This window comes from Gossypium hirsutum, chromosome D10, assembly GCF_007990345.1.
Source record: "Gossypium hirsutum isolate 1008001.06 chromosome D10, Gossypium_hirsutum_v2.1, whole genome shotgun sequence".
Classification (NCBI taxonomy): domain Eukaryota; kingdom Viridiplantae; phylum Streptophyta; class Magnoliopsida; order Malvales; family Malvaceae; genus Gossypium; species Gossypium hirsutum.
This window is the reverse complement of record NC_053446.1, coordinates 3,743,906-3,762,832: the sequence shown is the minus strand read 5'-3', so window position 1 is coordinate 3,762,832 and position 18,927 is coordinate 3,743,906. Positions and strand designations below refer to the sequence as shown.

The following is an 18,927-nucleotide window of genomic DNA, read 5'->3' as shown; positions in this document are numbered from 1 at the left end:
ATTTTTAAAAATATATTTTTATACAAACTTTTAAGTTATTTTCATTATTTTTAATACAAAATATTTATTTATATATCATAAAATTAAAATTAATTATAAATTAAATAAAAAATAGATTTTCTATTTTTCAATTTTTTTTATTTATCCCTACACAAATGATTGGGTTATACATAGAGTGTAGGGCATTCATAATTGGAGTTCAGTAGCTAGTGTTGGGTTGTAGAAATGAGTGGCGGGCGGAGACTCCATCACTCCACGGCATGTATAAGCAAAACATTAGGTCTAGATGCTTGTGATGATATTGATCGTTTAACTTTTTCTCTGAAAAAATTAAAATTAAATACAAATATTTTTAATAAAATGATATTACGTAATTAACTGATCGTAAAACTACATTATTAACTTTTATAAATACTGTATCTCTATATGTCAATGGAAAAACACAGCTTCATGAGAAGAAGAAAAATTATAGAAGTTTTAAAATTTTATAAATTCAGGAGAAAACTATTTTGATCCTATCAAATAAACTAATAATTAATTAATTTTAATCATCGTATACTTCAAGGATATGAACATGGTAGTAAGGTTTAGGTCAAATCTAGTCGTTGTCGTACTCAAAAAGTATTAGTCAAATGATTAGAAGAATGTGAATATTCAATGTGCTATAGCATCAATATAAAAAGCATCTCTGCTTTGCCAAAAAGACTAAAGGACTCAATATATATATATTGCGGGAATTCAGATTTTTCGGCAAGTTGAAACAAAGAGCTTTGACACACATGGTTATGGAGACTTAAATGCCCTCTAAAATAATCTATGGATACTGTATAAGATGGAATGCAGTGCTTCAAAGTCCCAAAAAAAGTGTGTAATGAGATTAATGCTGAGATTGCTAAGTTTGGGTGGCGACAACAGCTGGAAGAAAAGAAAATTCATTGGTTAAACTGGTTGGAGCTCACTGTTAAAAAAGGAAACCGGGGGAGGGGGGGTTAGGATTTAGAGATTTTAGCTTGTTCAATAAGGCTCTCTTTGCAAAGCAGTGTTGGGAGGCTGCTACAACATCCTGACTCATATTGGACAAGGATTTTCAAGGGCAGGTACTTCCCTGACTGTACTATCTTGGAAGCTAGAAAGGGTTCGAGAGCCTCGTGGGTTTGGGCCAGCCTCCTTGAAGGGAGGGATTTCTTAAAAGAGAACATTATATGGCAGGTATTGGATGGGAAGGAGTTGAACATTTGAAGAGATAGGTGGCTAAGAGTTGGGACAATTGAACTTAATAATGCTGCCTGATACTCAAGATTTACTAAACAAAGTTTGTGAAATTATGGATGTTGAACGAGGGTAGGGTGTTTGGATGCGATCAGGCCTTGGATTTCTGAGGATATTGCGAGAGCTATGGAGGAGATCGATTCATATTTGCCAGCATTGTGGAAAGGATCGAATGGTTTGGCCTCATTGTCTGTCTGGCCAATATACGGTTAAGGAGGGTTATCATTTACTGAAGAAAAAAGAGGAGGGTAACCGGATTAAAAAGCCTTCTTCGTCCCATTGTGTGGATGAAAAACTTTGGAAAATTATATGGAGCTTGAAGACTTTACCAAAGGTCAAAATGTTTCTTTGGAGGGCCTGTACACTACACCAAAACAGGCTTTTAGCGGCACATTTTGTGGCGTTTAGATAGAAAACGCCGCTAAAAAATGAGAAATAACGGCGCTTCATATAAAACGCCATAAAAAATATAATTAGTGGCGTTTTTTAAAAAAATGCCGCAAAAATCGAAACCCAACGACGCCGTTTTCTGACTTTTCAGGGGCTTTAGCGGCGTTTTTATGTAAGCGCCGCTAATGTTCTGAGCTTTCGCGGCGTTTTTATGTAAGCGCCGCTAATGTTCTGGGATTTAGCGGCGTTTTTATGTAAGCGCCGCTAATGTTCTGGGATTTAGTGGCGTTTTTAATTAAGCGCTGCTAATGTTCTGGGCTTTAGCGGCGTTTTTATTGATCCGCCGCTAATTCGCAGGCCTTTAGCGGCGCTTTTTTAAAAAACGCCGCTAATGCTCTTCATTGAGTGGCATTTTTGGAAAGCGCCGCAAAAAAATTATTTACCTATTTATTATTTAATTGATTTATTTATATTAATTAAAATTAGATGTTTTCATTTAAGTTACCATTAAGCTGTTAAAATCGACGCCGGCTATATGGCTTTCTCAAAACCCTTTAACCCTAAATTCATAATTCTTAAAACCCTAAACCCCTAAAAATTTCAAAAAAATATATTAATGTAAAAGCTTATATATGTTTATAAACATGATGTACATGTATATACATAGATATATTTATTAATGTAAAAGCTTGTATATGTTTATAAAAAATTGTGGAAGCAGTACTTAATATTGATTATAAATTTTGGGGTTTAGGGTTTAATTGATGGTTTAAGGGCTATAGTATGTAGTTTAAGGGTTTTATAGTTTAAGGTTTAATGTTTACTATAGTATGTAGTTTAAAGGTTTTATAGTTTATGGTTTAGGGTTTGTTATATTGGGTTTGTGATTTAGTGTTTTAAAGTTTGGAGTTTAGTTTTTATAGTCAGAGTCTTAGTGTTTAATTATGGTTTTAAGGGTTGGTTAGGGTATTAGGGTTTAAGGGTTAGGGATTTTGGTAAAAAATATAAAGTTATTTTAGGGTTCAAACAAGCAATAAGATTCTTTTTAATTACTTTTAATTGTAACTTATAATATATATTTATGGTTTAAAGTTTATGGTGTTAGGGTACATTTTGTGTTTAGTATTTTAGGTTCAGTGGTTAATGTTGTTATTTGGATTTAGGGTTTACGATTTAGGGTATGGTTTATGGTACAGTTTTTAATTGTTAGTGTCTTATTGTTTATGGCTGTAACGGTTTAAGGTTTATAAAAAATGACAAAAATTAATTTAATTTTAGTGTTTATGCATTAGTGGTGTTTTAGTAAAAAATGCCACAAATATGTCACAGTATGCAAAACGATGACGTATTATTTTGTGTTTCTAGTGGCGTTTATAGAAAATGCCGCAAATTTGTTTCAGAAATGGCAAAACGTTGCGTTTTGATCTGTGTTCTTAGTGGCGTTTTCTACAAAACGCCGCAAAAGGATAGAAATTAGTGGCGTTTTTTTAAGCTGCGCCACAAAATTTGTGCCTGATACTGCAAAACGGTACGTTTTGATGCAAAATTTTAGTGGCGTTTTTTCGTAAAACGCCGTTAAAGGACTATGCTTTAGTGGCGCTTTAGCAGAAAACGCCACAAAATAGGTTTTAATAGTTTCTCAAACGGTGCTGTTTGTTCCTATGATTTTAGTGGCGCTTATTAAGAAACGCCACAAAATTTAATTAAAACTAACACAAACGGCATCATTTTATTAACCCTGAATTTCCTTTAATTTCCCCCATGTCAGATTTCCCCGATTTTGAATGTTCACTGCTTGTTTGAATATATGGAGAGTAATTTTAAAAGTTGTTTTGTATTTATATATATGTATACTTTTATAATATAAAAATGAAATGAATAATAATAATTTAATAGGGATGAATCTAGTTTAAGTTTAAAATGGCATTAATAAGGTAAATTATACAATCGGTAATCCAATTTTTATAAGTTTTCATTTTAATATCTTATTTTATCTTTTTTCAATTTTAGTTTTTATGTTTTGGCTTTAATTTCAATTTTATTTTTTTATGATTCAGAATAAAAAATAAAATCGTTCAGGATCGAATTCAAGTCCTCATGTCTAAAAATGAACCAAAGTCAAGGGAAACCTTGGATTTTATAGGTACAAACTTGGATTTTACAAGGAATTATTTGAATTTCTACAGAAAAACCAATTTATATACGTATTTTTATAATTTCCCTTTTTTTAGAAATAATTTTATTTTAGTGTTTATTAAAAAAGACATGTGGAATTGATTTTATTTTAGTGTTGATGCATTAGTGGCGTTTTAGTAAAAAACGCCACAAATATGTCACAGTATGCAAAACGATGACGTTTTAAATTTTGTTACTAGTGGCGTTTATAGAAAACGCCGCAACTTTATTTCAGAAATGGCTAAACAGTGCGTTTTGATCTGTGTTCTTAGTGGCGTTTTTACCAAACGCCGCAAAAGGATAGAAATTACTGGTGTTTTTTTAAATTGCGCCGCAAATTTAGGCCTTGATACTGCGGAACGGTACGTTTTGATGCAAAATTTTAGTGGCGTTTTTGTAAAACGCCGTAAAAGGACTATGCTTTAGTGGCGCTTTAGTAGAAAACGCCACAAATAGGTTTTAATAGTTTCCCAAACGGTGCCGTTTTTCTTATGCTTTAGTGGCGCTTTTTAAGAAACGCCACAAAATTTAATTATACTAACCTAAACGTCGTCGTTTTATTAACCCCGAATTCCTTTACTTTGTCCCCCAATTCAGATTTAGCCGATCGACAAAATTTCCCCCATTTCCTTTCGCTGTTTCCCCTAAATTTCCTTAGGTTATTCTTCCCCAAATTTTTTTCCCCAATCCCGAAACTTGCAATCCCATTGTGATCCAAACCCCCAATTCCTCAAATCCCATTATTTCTCATCCGGTTCGTCCATGCTACTTCCATTTTCTCCCAAACCGAAACTGTTTCCTTTCAAAATTTAAATCTTCCAATCCGCCGTAAAGCTCGAATCTTTAACCCGAAGGTGTTGGAACTGCGTCGCATACAAGACAGGAACAACACCGTTACTCTATTCTGGTTCCTGCATTCGACCCCTTGCTTATTCTCGATTTTGGGGTGTAAGTGTTCTTCTTTCTTTTTCCCGGTAGTATAGAATTTTAATTTAATTTTTTGTTGAATTAGTATTATCATTATAATAATACCTTCTCTGTTATAAATATTGGTTGCAGTTAATTAGTTAAATGTTGTACTTAATTAAATTATTATCTACAACAATCCGTTTGTGTAAAAGTTTATTTTTATTGCAATGAAAAATATAGTTCATCTAATATTATAAGTTTAGAGCAGGTTAAGCTGCATATCAATTTTGAGTAAATTTTATCAAAAACCTAATACTTTTACGATTTAAAAATTGAATTGTAATTTGATTTTTTTAAATTTTAAAAACACCTTAGAAACACTTCTAAGCATCTGTGGACAAAAGTCAAACCTCTTATATTTCATTTTCGGTAAAATGACAAGTAAGAAAGGTTCAAGTAAGTTGTAGCATGGTGCCTTGCTTTCTGCTTTAATGTAATTATTTTGCTGATGTTTAAGGAAATTGTTGGTTCTATTTATAAAAAAGAACAGTCAACAGTTACTGCAGGAGTGCGGCTTTGGGTTGCCATAATGATAAACTATGAATTTGGATTCCATCTTTTAAAAACTTCTGTTTATATATTCTAATTGTATTTTGTATTTTGGAAATCGTAAAACTGTTTATTTGTTATTGGTTATTGTTATTTACCATGTGTAGGTCTAAGTATATCATAAAACTAGAGGCATTCGTATGTCTATTTTATATGTTAATGGGAATTATTATTGAAGTTGCAGTTGTTTATGCACCGAACTACCGAAAACAAATACTATTTTCGTTTGACTAAGTTTTATCTTAGTAGTTTTCTACCCTTAGATTTGACTAAGTTTTATCCTCTATAATATTTTTTGTATTCTTGTATATATTCTGACTTGTTAATACTTGTCGGCAGCCCTCTGCTGCATTTAATCAGTTACTGCTTCCTGCTCCTCCTGCAACTATATTGGTTCAATTGAAGCTGGCATTTAATCTTCGAATTGTGGAATGGTAGTGATATTAATAAAGTTTTTATATTTGGTTCAACTGACTTACATAATATTTTCATGTGCTAATCGTATAATCTTACATCTGTTCTAGGTACTATCGAGCACCTGAATTAATATTTGGTGCAACCGAATACACCTGAATTAATATTGCTTGGGCAGGTACGCGATTCGTTGCAAAATTTATTTGCTTATTTATATGCATTTTCCCTTTAAATTACTCAACAAATACCATTTTTCTGACTGCAGCCTCTGTTTGCCAATGAGAGTGGAGTAGTCCAGGGTGTTGAAATTATTAAGGTACCTTTTAGTTCAAAATTCTAATCAATAATAGTTTTATCATGATGATTTCTGAAAATTTAATCTTTTGGGGCTTCGATTATGTATAGATTTAATTGTTGGATTTCCTTTCAATTATTTGGACTAATTGATATGGTGGTATTATGGTGGTGCATGCTGCTGCTGCCGCTTCTTTTTTAATATATAATCATTCATCTATTACAAGTCTCTATTTAATTTATTTAAGGAAAGAATGCACATTTATTTAATTCACCCAAATACCATAAATATTTTGGGAAAAAATGTCTCAGATAATGGAGCAAATTTAGACAGTAGTATAATGTGGAATATTTGATTTGATTTTGTATAGATTTGTATATTAATGTATAGGGACTAATTGATGATACTTTTACTAAAGGAATCTAAATATAATGTTTTCATGTGCCCTGCCATCAGCATTGCCGTTAATTACAGCATCGGTTACTGCATAGGATTCGTATGACCCAAATTAAATAAATAATTAAATTACATAATTGTATAAAATTGGGAGTATCCTTTTCTAATCTAATTTCTTTTCACATTTAACTTTCATTCATATCGATTATGATACCCTGTTTAAATCTTCTTCCATTTGTCAACTATTTCATTTCCAAAATCCATTTGTCAACTATTTCATTTCCAAAAATATATTTTGGTTTGTTCTCTTTTATTTTTTATTTACCTAATTAAATAAATTTTATTTAAAGTTATATTTTAAATATTTTAATTTATTTTAATCATGAATTTTTTAAAATACATTTTTTTTAAAGTTCAAATTTCATAACTTACGTATTTTACATAATTTACATAATTCATAATTTACAAAATTTAAATATATAATACTTGGTTCTACATAACTTATTAATATTTATATATAGTTTTAATACATATAATTTTAAAATTATATATCCTACATAATATCCTAACTTACATAGTATCGTACATAATAACTTACAAAAACTTACATAATAACCTACATAATAACTTATATAACAATACATAACCTACATAAATTAAAAAAGTTCTACGCATAACACACAAAAACAATAACTTACATAACTTACATAAATTAAATAACTTACATAACTTACATAAACTTGCATAAATTAAATAACTTGCATAAATTAAATAACTTATATAACTTACATAACCTACATAACTTACATAACCTACATAACTTACGTAAATTAAGTAACTTACATAACTTACATAACCTACATAACTTACGTAAATTAAGTAACTTACATAACTTACATAACCTACATAAACAAAATAACTTACATAACTTACATAACCTACATAACTTACATAACTTACATAAACTTGCATAAATTAAATAACTTACATAACTTACATAACGTACATAAATTAAATAACTTACATAACTTACATAAATTAAGTAACTTACATAAACTTGCATAAATTAAATAACTTACATAACTTACATAACCTACATAAATTTCAATGGGTTACATAACTTACATAACCTATATAAATTAAATAACTTACATAACTTACATAAATTAAGTAACTTACCCGTGCAAATTCTTGTCAACGTCAGACTTCAAGAATTAAGAAATGGACCGGTCTTGGATGAATTTGTCAAGGGTTAGCAACGACTATCGAAATGGAGTACAGTATTTTCTAAATTTTGCATTTCAATATGCAAGCCAAGAGAACATGATTCTTTGCCCCTGTAAGAAGTGTGTCAACATAAACTAGCATTATCGTGAGGTTGTATACGAGCATCTAATTGTTGATGGGTTTATTCGGGGTTATAAACAATGGTTATTTCATGGAGAATGTCCGCCTAGTACTTCCTCTTCAAGAATGGATGTGTCTTATTCTGGTACTGCTTACCATCAGTCTGATAGAGGGGATGACATGGAAGGTATGTTGCGGGATGCATTTAATATGCACAATCATGGTGTTCAGTCGTTCCCAGCGGACTTTGTGGCTTTCGATGATTGTAATATTGGGAGAAATGCTTTTACCGAACCGGGAAGTAGTGTACCTCATGAAGAGCCGAATGAAGAAGCGGCGAAGTTCTACGCGCTACTTAATGACATGAACGAAGAACTGTATGAGGGATCAAAATTTTCAAAAATGTCTTTCTCTGTTCGTCTTTTTCAGTTAAAATGTTTGGGAGGGTGGACCGGAAACTCGTTGACAATGCTGTTAGAGTTTTTACGAGAAATGTTTCCGTTTGCAAAAATCCCTCAGTCATGCAAAGATATGAAGAAAATGATAAAAGATTTAGGCCTTGGGTACAACAAAATCCATAGTTGCCAAAATGACTGCATGTTGTATTGGGGCGAGAGAAATGACCAACAGTGCTGCCATGTATGCGGCCAATCCCGTTGGATTAGTAGAAACACAGAAGATGGGAAGGACGATGAAAATGGTGCACAGTCGAGAAAGAAGCCAGTCAAGATTTTGCGGTATTTTCCCCTGATACCAAGGCTTCAAAGGCTATTCATGTCGTCCAAGACAGCGGAGTCAATGACGTGGCATCATGATGGACGAACCGATGATGGATTACTAAGGCATCCGACAGATTCTTTAGCTTGGAAATCATTTGACAATAAATTTCCAGGCTTTGCAAGCGATCCTAGGAGTGTGAGGCTTGGGCTAGCATCTGATGGATTTAATCCTTTCAAGATCATGGGCACTGCGTACAGTACTTGGCCAGTAGTGCTTGTTCCTTATAATCTGCCTCCGTGGATTTGCATGAAGCAATCTTCCCTTATCTTATCTATGATTATCCCTGGTGAAAAAGGGCCCGGGAATGATATCGACATTTATTTACAGCCACTTATTGAAGAGTTAAAACAATTATGGGCTGGTGTCGAGACATATGATGTGGTGAGAAAGGAGAACTTTAATTTACGTGCGGCTTTGATGTGGACCATTAATGACTTTCCCGCTTATGCCAATTTATCTGGTTGGAGTACCAAGGGTCGTTATGCGTGTCCTTGTTGTGCTGCACAAACATGTTCGCAATGGTTGTACAATGGGAATAAGTTTTCTTACATGGGGCATCGTCGGTGGTTACCGAAAAATCATATATTTAGATTTCAGAGTTCTGTATTTGACGGCACTGAAGAGTTCAGAGAACCTCCTTCCCAGACCAGTGGCTCTGAAATCTTGTTCATTTTGGAAGATATGAATTTTATATATGGGAAGATGAACCAACTGCCAAACACACAGAGAAACAGAAGATCAAATGATAAAGCTGATGAAAGCTCTGACGAAGAGGACGATCCCAATGAGGCGGACTTGTGGAAAAAAAGAAGTATTTTTTTGAGTTGCCTTATTGGGAGCTTCACTTTTTACGACACAATCTTGATGTTATGCACATTGAGAATGTCTGCGAGAACATTGTGGGTACAATTTTGAACGTCGACGGAAAATCAAAAGACAATCTTCAGAGTCGACTTGATTTAGTCCAAATGAGAATCTGACCTGATCTTCATCCCAATCCACTCCCGAATGGGAAATATCGGTTGCCGCCTTCTATTTTTTCAATGTCGAAGACGGAAAAAGAAGTGTTTTGCACGGTGTTGAAGGATATAAAGGTTCCAGATGCGTATGCATCAAATATATCTTGATGTGTTAGTGTTAAAGATCGAAGATTATATTCGCTAAAATCACATGACTATCACATCTTGATGCAAGATTTACTGCCAGTTGCTCTACGATGTTGTATGTCGAAGAAGGTAACGTCTTGTATAATTGAACTGTCCAATATAATGAAAGCCATTTGTGGCAAAGTTTTGAATGTTCAAGAACTTCAGAAGGTACAAGATCGAGCTGCTTTGACTTTATGCAACTTGGAGAAAATCTTCCCACCTTCTTTCTTCACTATTATGGTTCACTTGATAATCCATCTCCCGCATGAAGCAATTCTTGGCGGACCCGTTTTCTATCGATGGATGTATCCCATAGAAAAGTGTTAATTTATTTTTAAAATTTTTCCTCATTCACCTAAAGTTGTTTTAGTTACAACTTTTGATAATTTGTATATTGTTTTTAGGTTCCTATCCAAACTAAAGTCTTATTGCCGTAACAAGCGTTATCCAGAAGGATCGATTGCTGAAGGCTACTTGGCAGAAGAATGTATGACCTTCTGTTCAAGATACTTGGAAGATGTTGAAACAAGGTTGAACAGACCAAGTAGAAATGCTGGACTCACGGAACATAACTCTGCCGATTCTTATCTGTTCCAAAGTTTTGGAGAACCAATCGGCAAAGTTGATATTGTAAAATTAGATGATTTATCGTGGGTACAAACACATCGATATGTTCTGTTTCACCATGAATCAATGGAACCATTACGGAAGCAAGTTGTAGAAATTTGATAAATATTCATCAATCCAAAATTGTTTATATTCTAACAAAGTGAACATTTTTTTAACATAGTGAGTACAAACAAATATTGAGATCTCGTTCGCGCTCCCGAAGAACACAACATCGAGATATCAATAAGTTGTTCACTGAAACTTTTCATGAATGGTTAAGCCAAACGGTATGTAATTGGAGCTTCATTTAAAAATAATAAAGTTTTCTCATTACATTTTTAATTACTCAGTTTACTTTCCATTCAATAGGTTTGGAGTGGGAAGAATGTGAACGACGAAGTTAAATGGCTTTCCCAAGGTCAAAATCGAGTGGTTAAAAGATATAGTGCGTTCCTCATCAACGGATTCAGATTTCATACAAAATATCGCGAGAGATTGAGGAGAACGCAAAATTGTGGAATAGTTGTTAATTCCTCAATTACAAGTTATGCTAGTGCTAGGGACAATAATCCTGTCCAGGGAAATGTGGAATATTTCGGACTTCTTACTGACATAATTGAGTTAGATTACTACGGCAAATGGAAAGTTGTCTTATTTCGAGGTGATTGGGCCGATGTTAATACTGCTCGTGGAATTAAGCAAGATCGATTTGGTTTTACAATGGTCAACTTCGCTCGATTGATTCACACAGAACAACAACTGATAGATGAGCTGTATGTATTCTCATCTCAAGTCAGACAAGTTTTTTACTCAAAAGATCCAACCGACGAGTGTTGGTACGTTGTACTTCGTAACATCCCTAGAGACTTGTTTGACATGGGCAGTGGAAGTAGAGATAATATCGATGATAGATCAGAAACTGTGCCCTTTCCGGAACAACACTTAAACGAAAATATCCCTAGTACTAGTACGCAATTTCAATGGGTTCGCCAGGATACAAATGAAGATATTTACGAATAATGATGTAGTAAGAATATACGATTGTTTAATTATATGTATATCATAATTTAAATCTTGGTCTTATTATATATTTCGACTATTTGATATTCGCTATTACTGTTGTAATTAGTTACTAAGTTTTCAACTATTTTATATGTATTGCAGAAAAAATGCCCAGAAGAAAAATGCGAGAGGTAGGCATTGTTCAAAGTGCTCCAAACTCGGCAGAAATAAATAGTGAAGAACAGACAGGAATTGGATCTTCGAATGTTCCGATTATACCTGAGGATCCTACAGAAGTTCAAAGTAATTTTACATTTAATTTACATACGTGTTGACTTGTAATTGGTTTATTTTTCAAAATCTTATATTATAATATACCATTTTTCAGCTGAAAATGGTAGGACGCGCAGAGGTCGAGGTCATACGCTACTTAGCGAGTTGTACGAGTTAGAACCAGTCGAGCGTGTCAAAGTATGCAGAAACAGTTTTGGTCAGCCTGTTGGAACAGAAGCTCGACTATTAGCAGGATACATGGGCATTTTAGCACGAAATGCGAATCTGTTGCCTATCAACTACGACTCATGGCATCAAATGCCCGATAGTAACAAAAATCAAGCCCTCGATAATATTAAGGTAACAAAACGTTAATGTCATCTGTAATACTTGGGAATTAGTTTCACTTATATTTACTTTCTTAACTTGTGTTCTTTGTAGGCGAGGTTTGCCTTAGAGGTCTCGGATGCCTATGTAAAGAAGGCATTGGGAAAAAGATGGAGAGACCATAAAAGTACTTTAAAGAGAGATTATTATAAGGTAAAAACAACCCTCGATGAGAAATTGCAAAATGTCCCGCCAGGTATGCTGAGGTACCAATGGGAAGATGCGGTTAGATTTTGGCATTCGAAGAAAGGCGAGATATGATGTACTTCTAAACTCTTGTAATTATTTTGGTTTATTGTATTTACTATTTACGTACTAATAATTTCATAACGTAGGATCGTGAACGGGTTGGAAAAAACAGCAGGGAGAAACAAAAATTCACGCACACAGCCGGGTCGAAAAGTTTTGCTTGTGTAGCTGAGGCTGAGGTATTTTTAATTTTTTAATACTGTCAAATATGTGTTACTTTCCATTAAATAATATTTTTACTACTATATTGTAGGAACGGTCGTCCGGTCAAAAAATTGGACGCCTTCAACTTTTTGAGATTACACATAAGAAGAAATATGGATCTCCTATGACTCCTGAAGCTACAGAAATAATTGTACGTTTACTTAATACGATTTTCTAATAGTTTAATTCATTGCTTATAATGCTACTATTGTTAACTTGTGTTGCATTTGTTTTTTTAATATATATTGTGTTCCTAAATATGTGATTTATTTATTAGGAGAAACTAAATAATAAAAAGGCAGAGTACGAAGCGATTGCTTCTAATGATAGTTCTGTTCATCTTGAAGACATTGATAACCGGATTATTACTGAAGTTATGGGTCTTGAAAGGTATGGCCGGGTTCGATTTCAAGGATCTTTTGTTAGCCCAACCCAATATTTTGGATCCAGCTCGCAGCAATACATGCGTTCGGGGAGTCAGGCTCAAGCTGAAGTTCAGAGGTTAAAAGACCAGATGGCTTAGATGCAAGCGATCACAGTTGAGGTTCAAAAGAAATATGAAGAACTCCAGCTACAACTTAGAGCAGATGCGGCAGTGAGAGAAGCAGAGGTTCAAAAGAAATATGAAGAACTCCAGCGACAACTTAAAGCTGATGCGGCATCCAGAGAAGCAGAGGCTACAGCGAGAGAAGCAGAGCAGAACAGAAAGTACGACGAACTTCAACAACAACTTCAGAGTATGATGAAGATGTTTCAGCACTCCCAACCTCCGTCGTCATAGTGTATTGTATAAATATTTTATCATTTTAATATTTTTGTGAAAATAATAGAATATTGATATTAATATTATATTATTCGTTTAATTTGAAATATTATATAAATTTATTGCTATTGGCTGATATAGATTTAGTTGCTTTTGATTTGTTGCTACAGGAGGGTCGAAAAAAAAATTTGGTATTTTTAAAAAACCCCAAAATTAGTGGCGTTTTTTAAAAAAGCGCCGCTAAAACAACCAAACAAAAAGTGGCGTTTGTGTAAAAAGCGCCGCTAAAGAACATTAGCTTTAGTGGCGTTTGTGTAAGAAGCGCCGCTAAAGAACATGTTCTTTAGCGGCGTTTGTGTAAAATGCGCCGCTAAAGAAACGCCGCAAATATTTGTGGCGTTGTCATTAGCGGCAATTTTAGTGGCGCTTTAGGAAGCGCCGCTAAAGGCTTAAAAAAACGCCGCTAAAAACCTGTTTTGGTGTAGTGGTAGGAACTTACTTGTTACCAACCAGAACCTTTGTAAAAAGAAAATTAAAGATGATCCTATGTGTGTTGTATGTGGTAATGAAATTGAATCTGTGGAACACATACTGTCGACATGTGAAGGGTCTAGAAGTGTGTGGTTTGGTCTGAATTTCTGTTTTCGAATCAACAAGGTTTTGATTACCACGATGGACCAATGGTTGGTTGGAATTGAAGGCCTGGTAAGTAAGGAAAATAAGCAACAGTTATTAGTGAAGGTTGCTTTCACGTGCTGGCACATATGGAAAGCTAGATGCAAGTTGATTTTTCAGAATGAGTCTTGGAATCCAGGGCAAATTGTATGGGCGATTAATGCTGCAGTCAGATAACTTGATATAATTAAGTTACCAGACATTAAAATGAAGGAGAAGTCCAAGCAGATGGAGTGCTCCAGCTGAAGGTAGGATGGTTGTTAGCTGTGATGGGACTTTTAATATGGTGTCGAAGGAAGTCGGAATTGGGGTTGTTATCAGGAATTCTGCTGGTGAGCTACTTGCAGGTAGTGGTAAAAGTTTGAAGGCAAGTTCGACTCTTGAAGTGGAGGCTTTAGCTGTACAGGAAGGTCTTTTTGTTGCTGATAGGAAAGTCGAGATTGACTCTGAGATACTTCAAAAAGAGATTACAGTTACTAAAGGACAGGGTAATTGGCTAATTTTTCCAATTGTACAGAATATACCTGGATTGGTACAGAAGTTTGACAGTACTAGGTTTGTTCATATCAAAAGAGAAGCAAATAGAGCTGCAGATTGGGTTGCGTCCCAGTTCAAAAGGAGCATGTGTTTATCAAATTGGGTGGACTCACCCCCATCTTCCCTGCTCCATATCTTGAGCTGAGATCTCTCTACAAAAGCTTGGAGAAAAGGCAGTGGTCAAATTCAAACAAGTCGCCATTAACATGCATTCAATCACAAATCACTTTCAATCGAGACTCATCACAATAATTGAGAAAAATAAAATAAATACAAGAAAAAAAAGGTAAGTCAAAGGCCTTTAAATTAGAATTCTATCCTTAAAAAACAAAAACAAAAACAAAAACAAAAATTGTATTTATTGAATTAATTTATGGCGAATCATAAATTTGTAAAAATTAATATAAAAATTAAGTGTGACTTGAGTTGAAAAGATTAATTTGAGGATGTTTTGGATTTAAATTTTATTATGTGTATTTAATTTTTAAAATTTTATATATATATAAAAGATAAAAATACTTTCAAAATAGTATTTGTTTACTTATAAAATAATAAGTTTTTAATAATTCTATAATTAAATTAAGGTTTAATATATCATTTGGTACTTGAGTTTGACATTGTTTTCTAATGTGGTATTTATATTATTTTTTGGTCCAATTTAGTACTTGTATTTGATAAAAATTTATATATTGTGGTATCCAAAGATGACAGTGTTAACAATTTAGTGTTTAATTCTGGTTTTAAGGTTGATTTGATGAAAGTTAATTATTATTATTAAGTTTGAATTTTTCGTGATTTTGTTAAGGGAATTAATTTAGTGTTACTTGTGAATTAGTTTAATTTTGCATTTAATTTGAAAAATATAGTTCAATAAATGTGATTTAATTCAAATTATTTTAAGGTTGATTTGATGAAAATTAATTATAAATTTATTATTAACTAATTATAAATTTTGATCAAATAATAAATAACTTTATAATTATATACGTGACACATAATCAAATATTATGACTTTTTTTCTAACTTAGACAAAGGATGTGAGTATATAAATTTACGCTATTATAAATAAAACAAGTTTAATGTAATTTCACTATTGAAAAATATGGAATTATTGAGATGTATTTAAGAAAGTGTTCACTTCTTTAAACACTTTGACACATTAGTCTATTTTCATATCTAGGTGATTGAAAATTTAGTGAACCGTATTTTTGGATTGAGATTGTGAATTATATCTAGTCCATCAAGGGAAACATGTTTGAAAGATTGGATCAAATTACGTTTATTTAATCTCTTAGATCGAGAAAGTTAGATCAAATTTGAACATTGAAGACTTAGGCTACGTTCTCCAGTCCATCTGAGATGGACTTTTGCAAGAAAAAGTCCTTTTTCTAGTGCTAGTAGTTGCATTGCTTGATATACATGGGAACAAATTCGGTCTTGTTCCGTGGCGGTATACTTGTTGGGGTCATTTCTTAACAGTTGTTGAACAATTAGGTTTGTAAGTATTTCCTTATTTTTCTAATTGTTTTTTATGTAGTGATATTGTTGCACTATGTACTCTCCCCACCCAAAACAGGATCCATTTAGCAATCCTATATGCATGTTTTAGGATTAACTCATTGCATGCAGAGGATATGAACTAGAGCTAATTTTATTCACTTTGTTAAATGAATTAAATCAAGTTCAACACTCTTCCCCCAATTGTCCCTCTTCTAAAGCAGCAGTGAAGCCTTATTATTCTTTTCTCATTTTGTGTCAATGATAGCACATGTTTTACCAGTGGAATATTTCTCTTGTGATCTTTGGGGCCTTGTGGATTGGAGGTGCAATTATTGATCTCTGTAGCCTACTTAAAGCTTATAAGTTAGCTACTAGAACTTCTAAAGCATTATTTTGCCTCATATTCAATTTAGAGTTCTTGTTAATCTAGTCAAGGGTTTTCATGTGGTAACAGAACAAACGAGTTTTCTCTGCGAACAAATGCTTTGTGTTTCATGCAATATTGAATTGTATCCTTGCCAACTTAGTAATATCCAATGTATGCACAGACTGCATTAATAACATATAATGTGTATGTCTGGTAGTTTGCTATTTCGCTAGTTAGCCAACTGAAATGATCGCGTTGCTTATCTGCATTGCAATCAGCTTTATAACTTTTATATATAAATTTCAATTCCCATTAAGTCTATGCCGTTGACAATAAGTTGGTACTTTTGTTGGCCTCGGACACTATAGAAAAAGAAAGAAAAGTTATAACTATCTTAAACATTTCCTTCTTAATCTTTATTTTGCTTCAGCTTCTGAACTTAATATTTTAATTGAGTTTTTTAATTTACTTGTTACCTTAGGTAGTCATGTTTAAATTGAAACTGATATATAATTTTTTCCATTGTTTATTTCATGAAAGGTTCCCATCTTAAAGTTGCCTCCTGTTTGCTTCTACCTGCTATTCAGCTGGTTGTGGGAATTAGCCATCCTTCGTGGATTTCTCTGCCATTTTTCATTGGAAGCTGTATTGGGCTAGTGGATTGGTCTTTGACTAGCAATTTTCTAGGACTATTCAGGTGATTGCTTATTGACTCTTTGTACATTGTTCTATTTCATTTTCTTATTTTATTTTCTTTGTCAATGAATTTGATTTTATCATTGGTTAATGTTTTTAGTAGCTTATGTTCTGTTTCTTTTTTTTCAAGGTTGTGGAAGGCTCTCCAGTTTTATGCAGGCTTCAGCATTTTCATGATTTATGTGTATCAACTCCCTATAGAGTTCTCAAGTATGTTACAGTGGATAGCTGATTTTGTTGGTCTATTCAAAATATGTTCAACATCTGAGTGGACTGAAATTTGCTCTTCTGTTTCTCTTGTACTTTTTTACATCATGGTATGTATTAGTTTTATTACTATAGGTCTGATTTTGTTTAAAGATTTTAGCTTAACCTTTAAATGAAATGCAATACACTCTTCCCTTTTCCTCGAATCTTATATAATGAAATTGACTTCATTTGAGTCTTTCTTGTGTTTGACATTTGTCCATCTAATAGTCTTTTCCCCATATTACTAATTTAAGATGGTTTGAAGTGTTTTCTTTCTATAAGAAAATTTTCCCGGAGAGATATGAAGTATTTAGTTGCAAACTAGACTTTGGAGATTGATGACATTTTTGCCATTCTAAATACAATTTTTATTCAATTTGCTCAATGAAATTGCAGTTGAAAATTTGAGAGCTTCCTAGTTGGAAACCACATATTTATATAATATATGTTCTTAATAGTTTTGAGCAAGTTAAATTAATTATAAAGAAATAATATAATTGAGAACAAGATTAGAACAACTCTATGTATATGCTTAGTACATGTCTATTGTGAATTTATATTTGATATATAAATATTATCCCTTTTTAAAACTTTAATCCAAATATATGTAATATTTTAATTTGTTAGGTTTATGTTTTCTATGTTATGTTAATATCTAATATGAGTTATATATTCAAATACATTTTAAAATAAAATAATACAAATGTGTTAAAAGCATTAATTAAAAATAAAAAATAATTTTTATAACAATACAATTGTGTCAATATCTAATTACAAATATTTAATTATTATATTTAAATATTTAAATATAGTTTATATATTCTAATTAAATTTAATAAATAATTAATATTAATTACTTAGAAATATTTAAAATTAATATTATTATTAAAATATTAACAATAAGTTATAATAAATTATTTTTTATATTTTTGCTAAAATATCATAATATTAACTAATTTGAACATTATTTAAATACATATTTGTTACTTTATAATATCATGTCTAAAATGGACATTTTATTCTTCAAAAGCACTTTTTGACAACAATACCAAACACTCAAATTTTTCAAAAGCACTTCCCAAAAATAGTTTTTCACAACACTTTTCAAAAGCAATAAAGAATTGGCCCTTAGCTGTCTATAATCCTTGTTTGTTATCATTATATTTTATTCGCCGAGGTTGACTGTTGTTTAATAGGGATTGTGATAGATCTTCACTATGTTAACAAGTCTTGAAAACTCTATATAATTGATAGACCTGTATAGGTTTATATACTGAGAATTGAGAGCATTTAATTTGTTCAGAGTGAGAAACATTATGTGGGAGAGTGCATTTGTTTGTAAAACATTTGTGATGTGGTTTTACATGCTAAGTTCATAAGGGTGAATTTAGTGGTGAGAGCTCTGGTCTTTAAAGATACAAAAGTGAAGAAATTATCATTGGGGTGTGATAGATTTAGGTTCGCTTGTTATAAGTGTTTGAAGATAATGGACATTTCTCGTTGAGTTAAGCTCTACAAACATAGGAAAATGAATTGCATAAACAATATCCGTCTCGTACTTTTAGTTCTATGTTTAGTAGTATTTGAAAAAGTGCTAACTTCTCCGATCAATTTTGTCAGCACAATTAAATTATTAATTAATAACTGATTCAAGTTAACCTTGGTTGTTTTATCTTATCTAACA

The 18,927-nt window shown here is 32.5% G+C and overlaps 1 protein-coding gene across 1 annotated transcript; it reads left to right on the top strand.

Annotated features, from left to right (window-relative positions):
* The first annotated feature begins 14,147 nt into the window (after nucleotides 1-14,147).
* LOC107913795 (piezo-type mechanosensitive ion channel homolog) lies at nucleotides 14,148-17,377 on the top strand. The gene is made up of 4 exons (XM_041103211.1): nucleotides 14,148-14,382; nucleotides 15,824-15,925; nucleotides 16,839-16,995; nucleotides 17,125-17,377. The coding sequence occupies exons 1-4, from the start codon at nucleotides 14,148-14,150 to the stop codon at nucleotides 17,375-17,377; spliced, it is 747 nt and encodes a 248-aa protein (XP_040959145.1).
* Nucleotides 17,378-18,927: the final 1,550 nt, after the last annotated feature.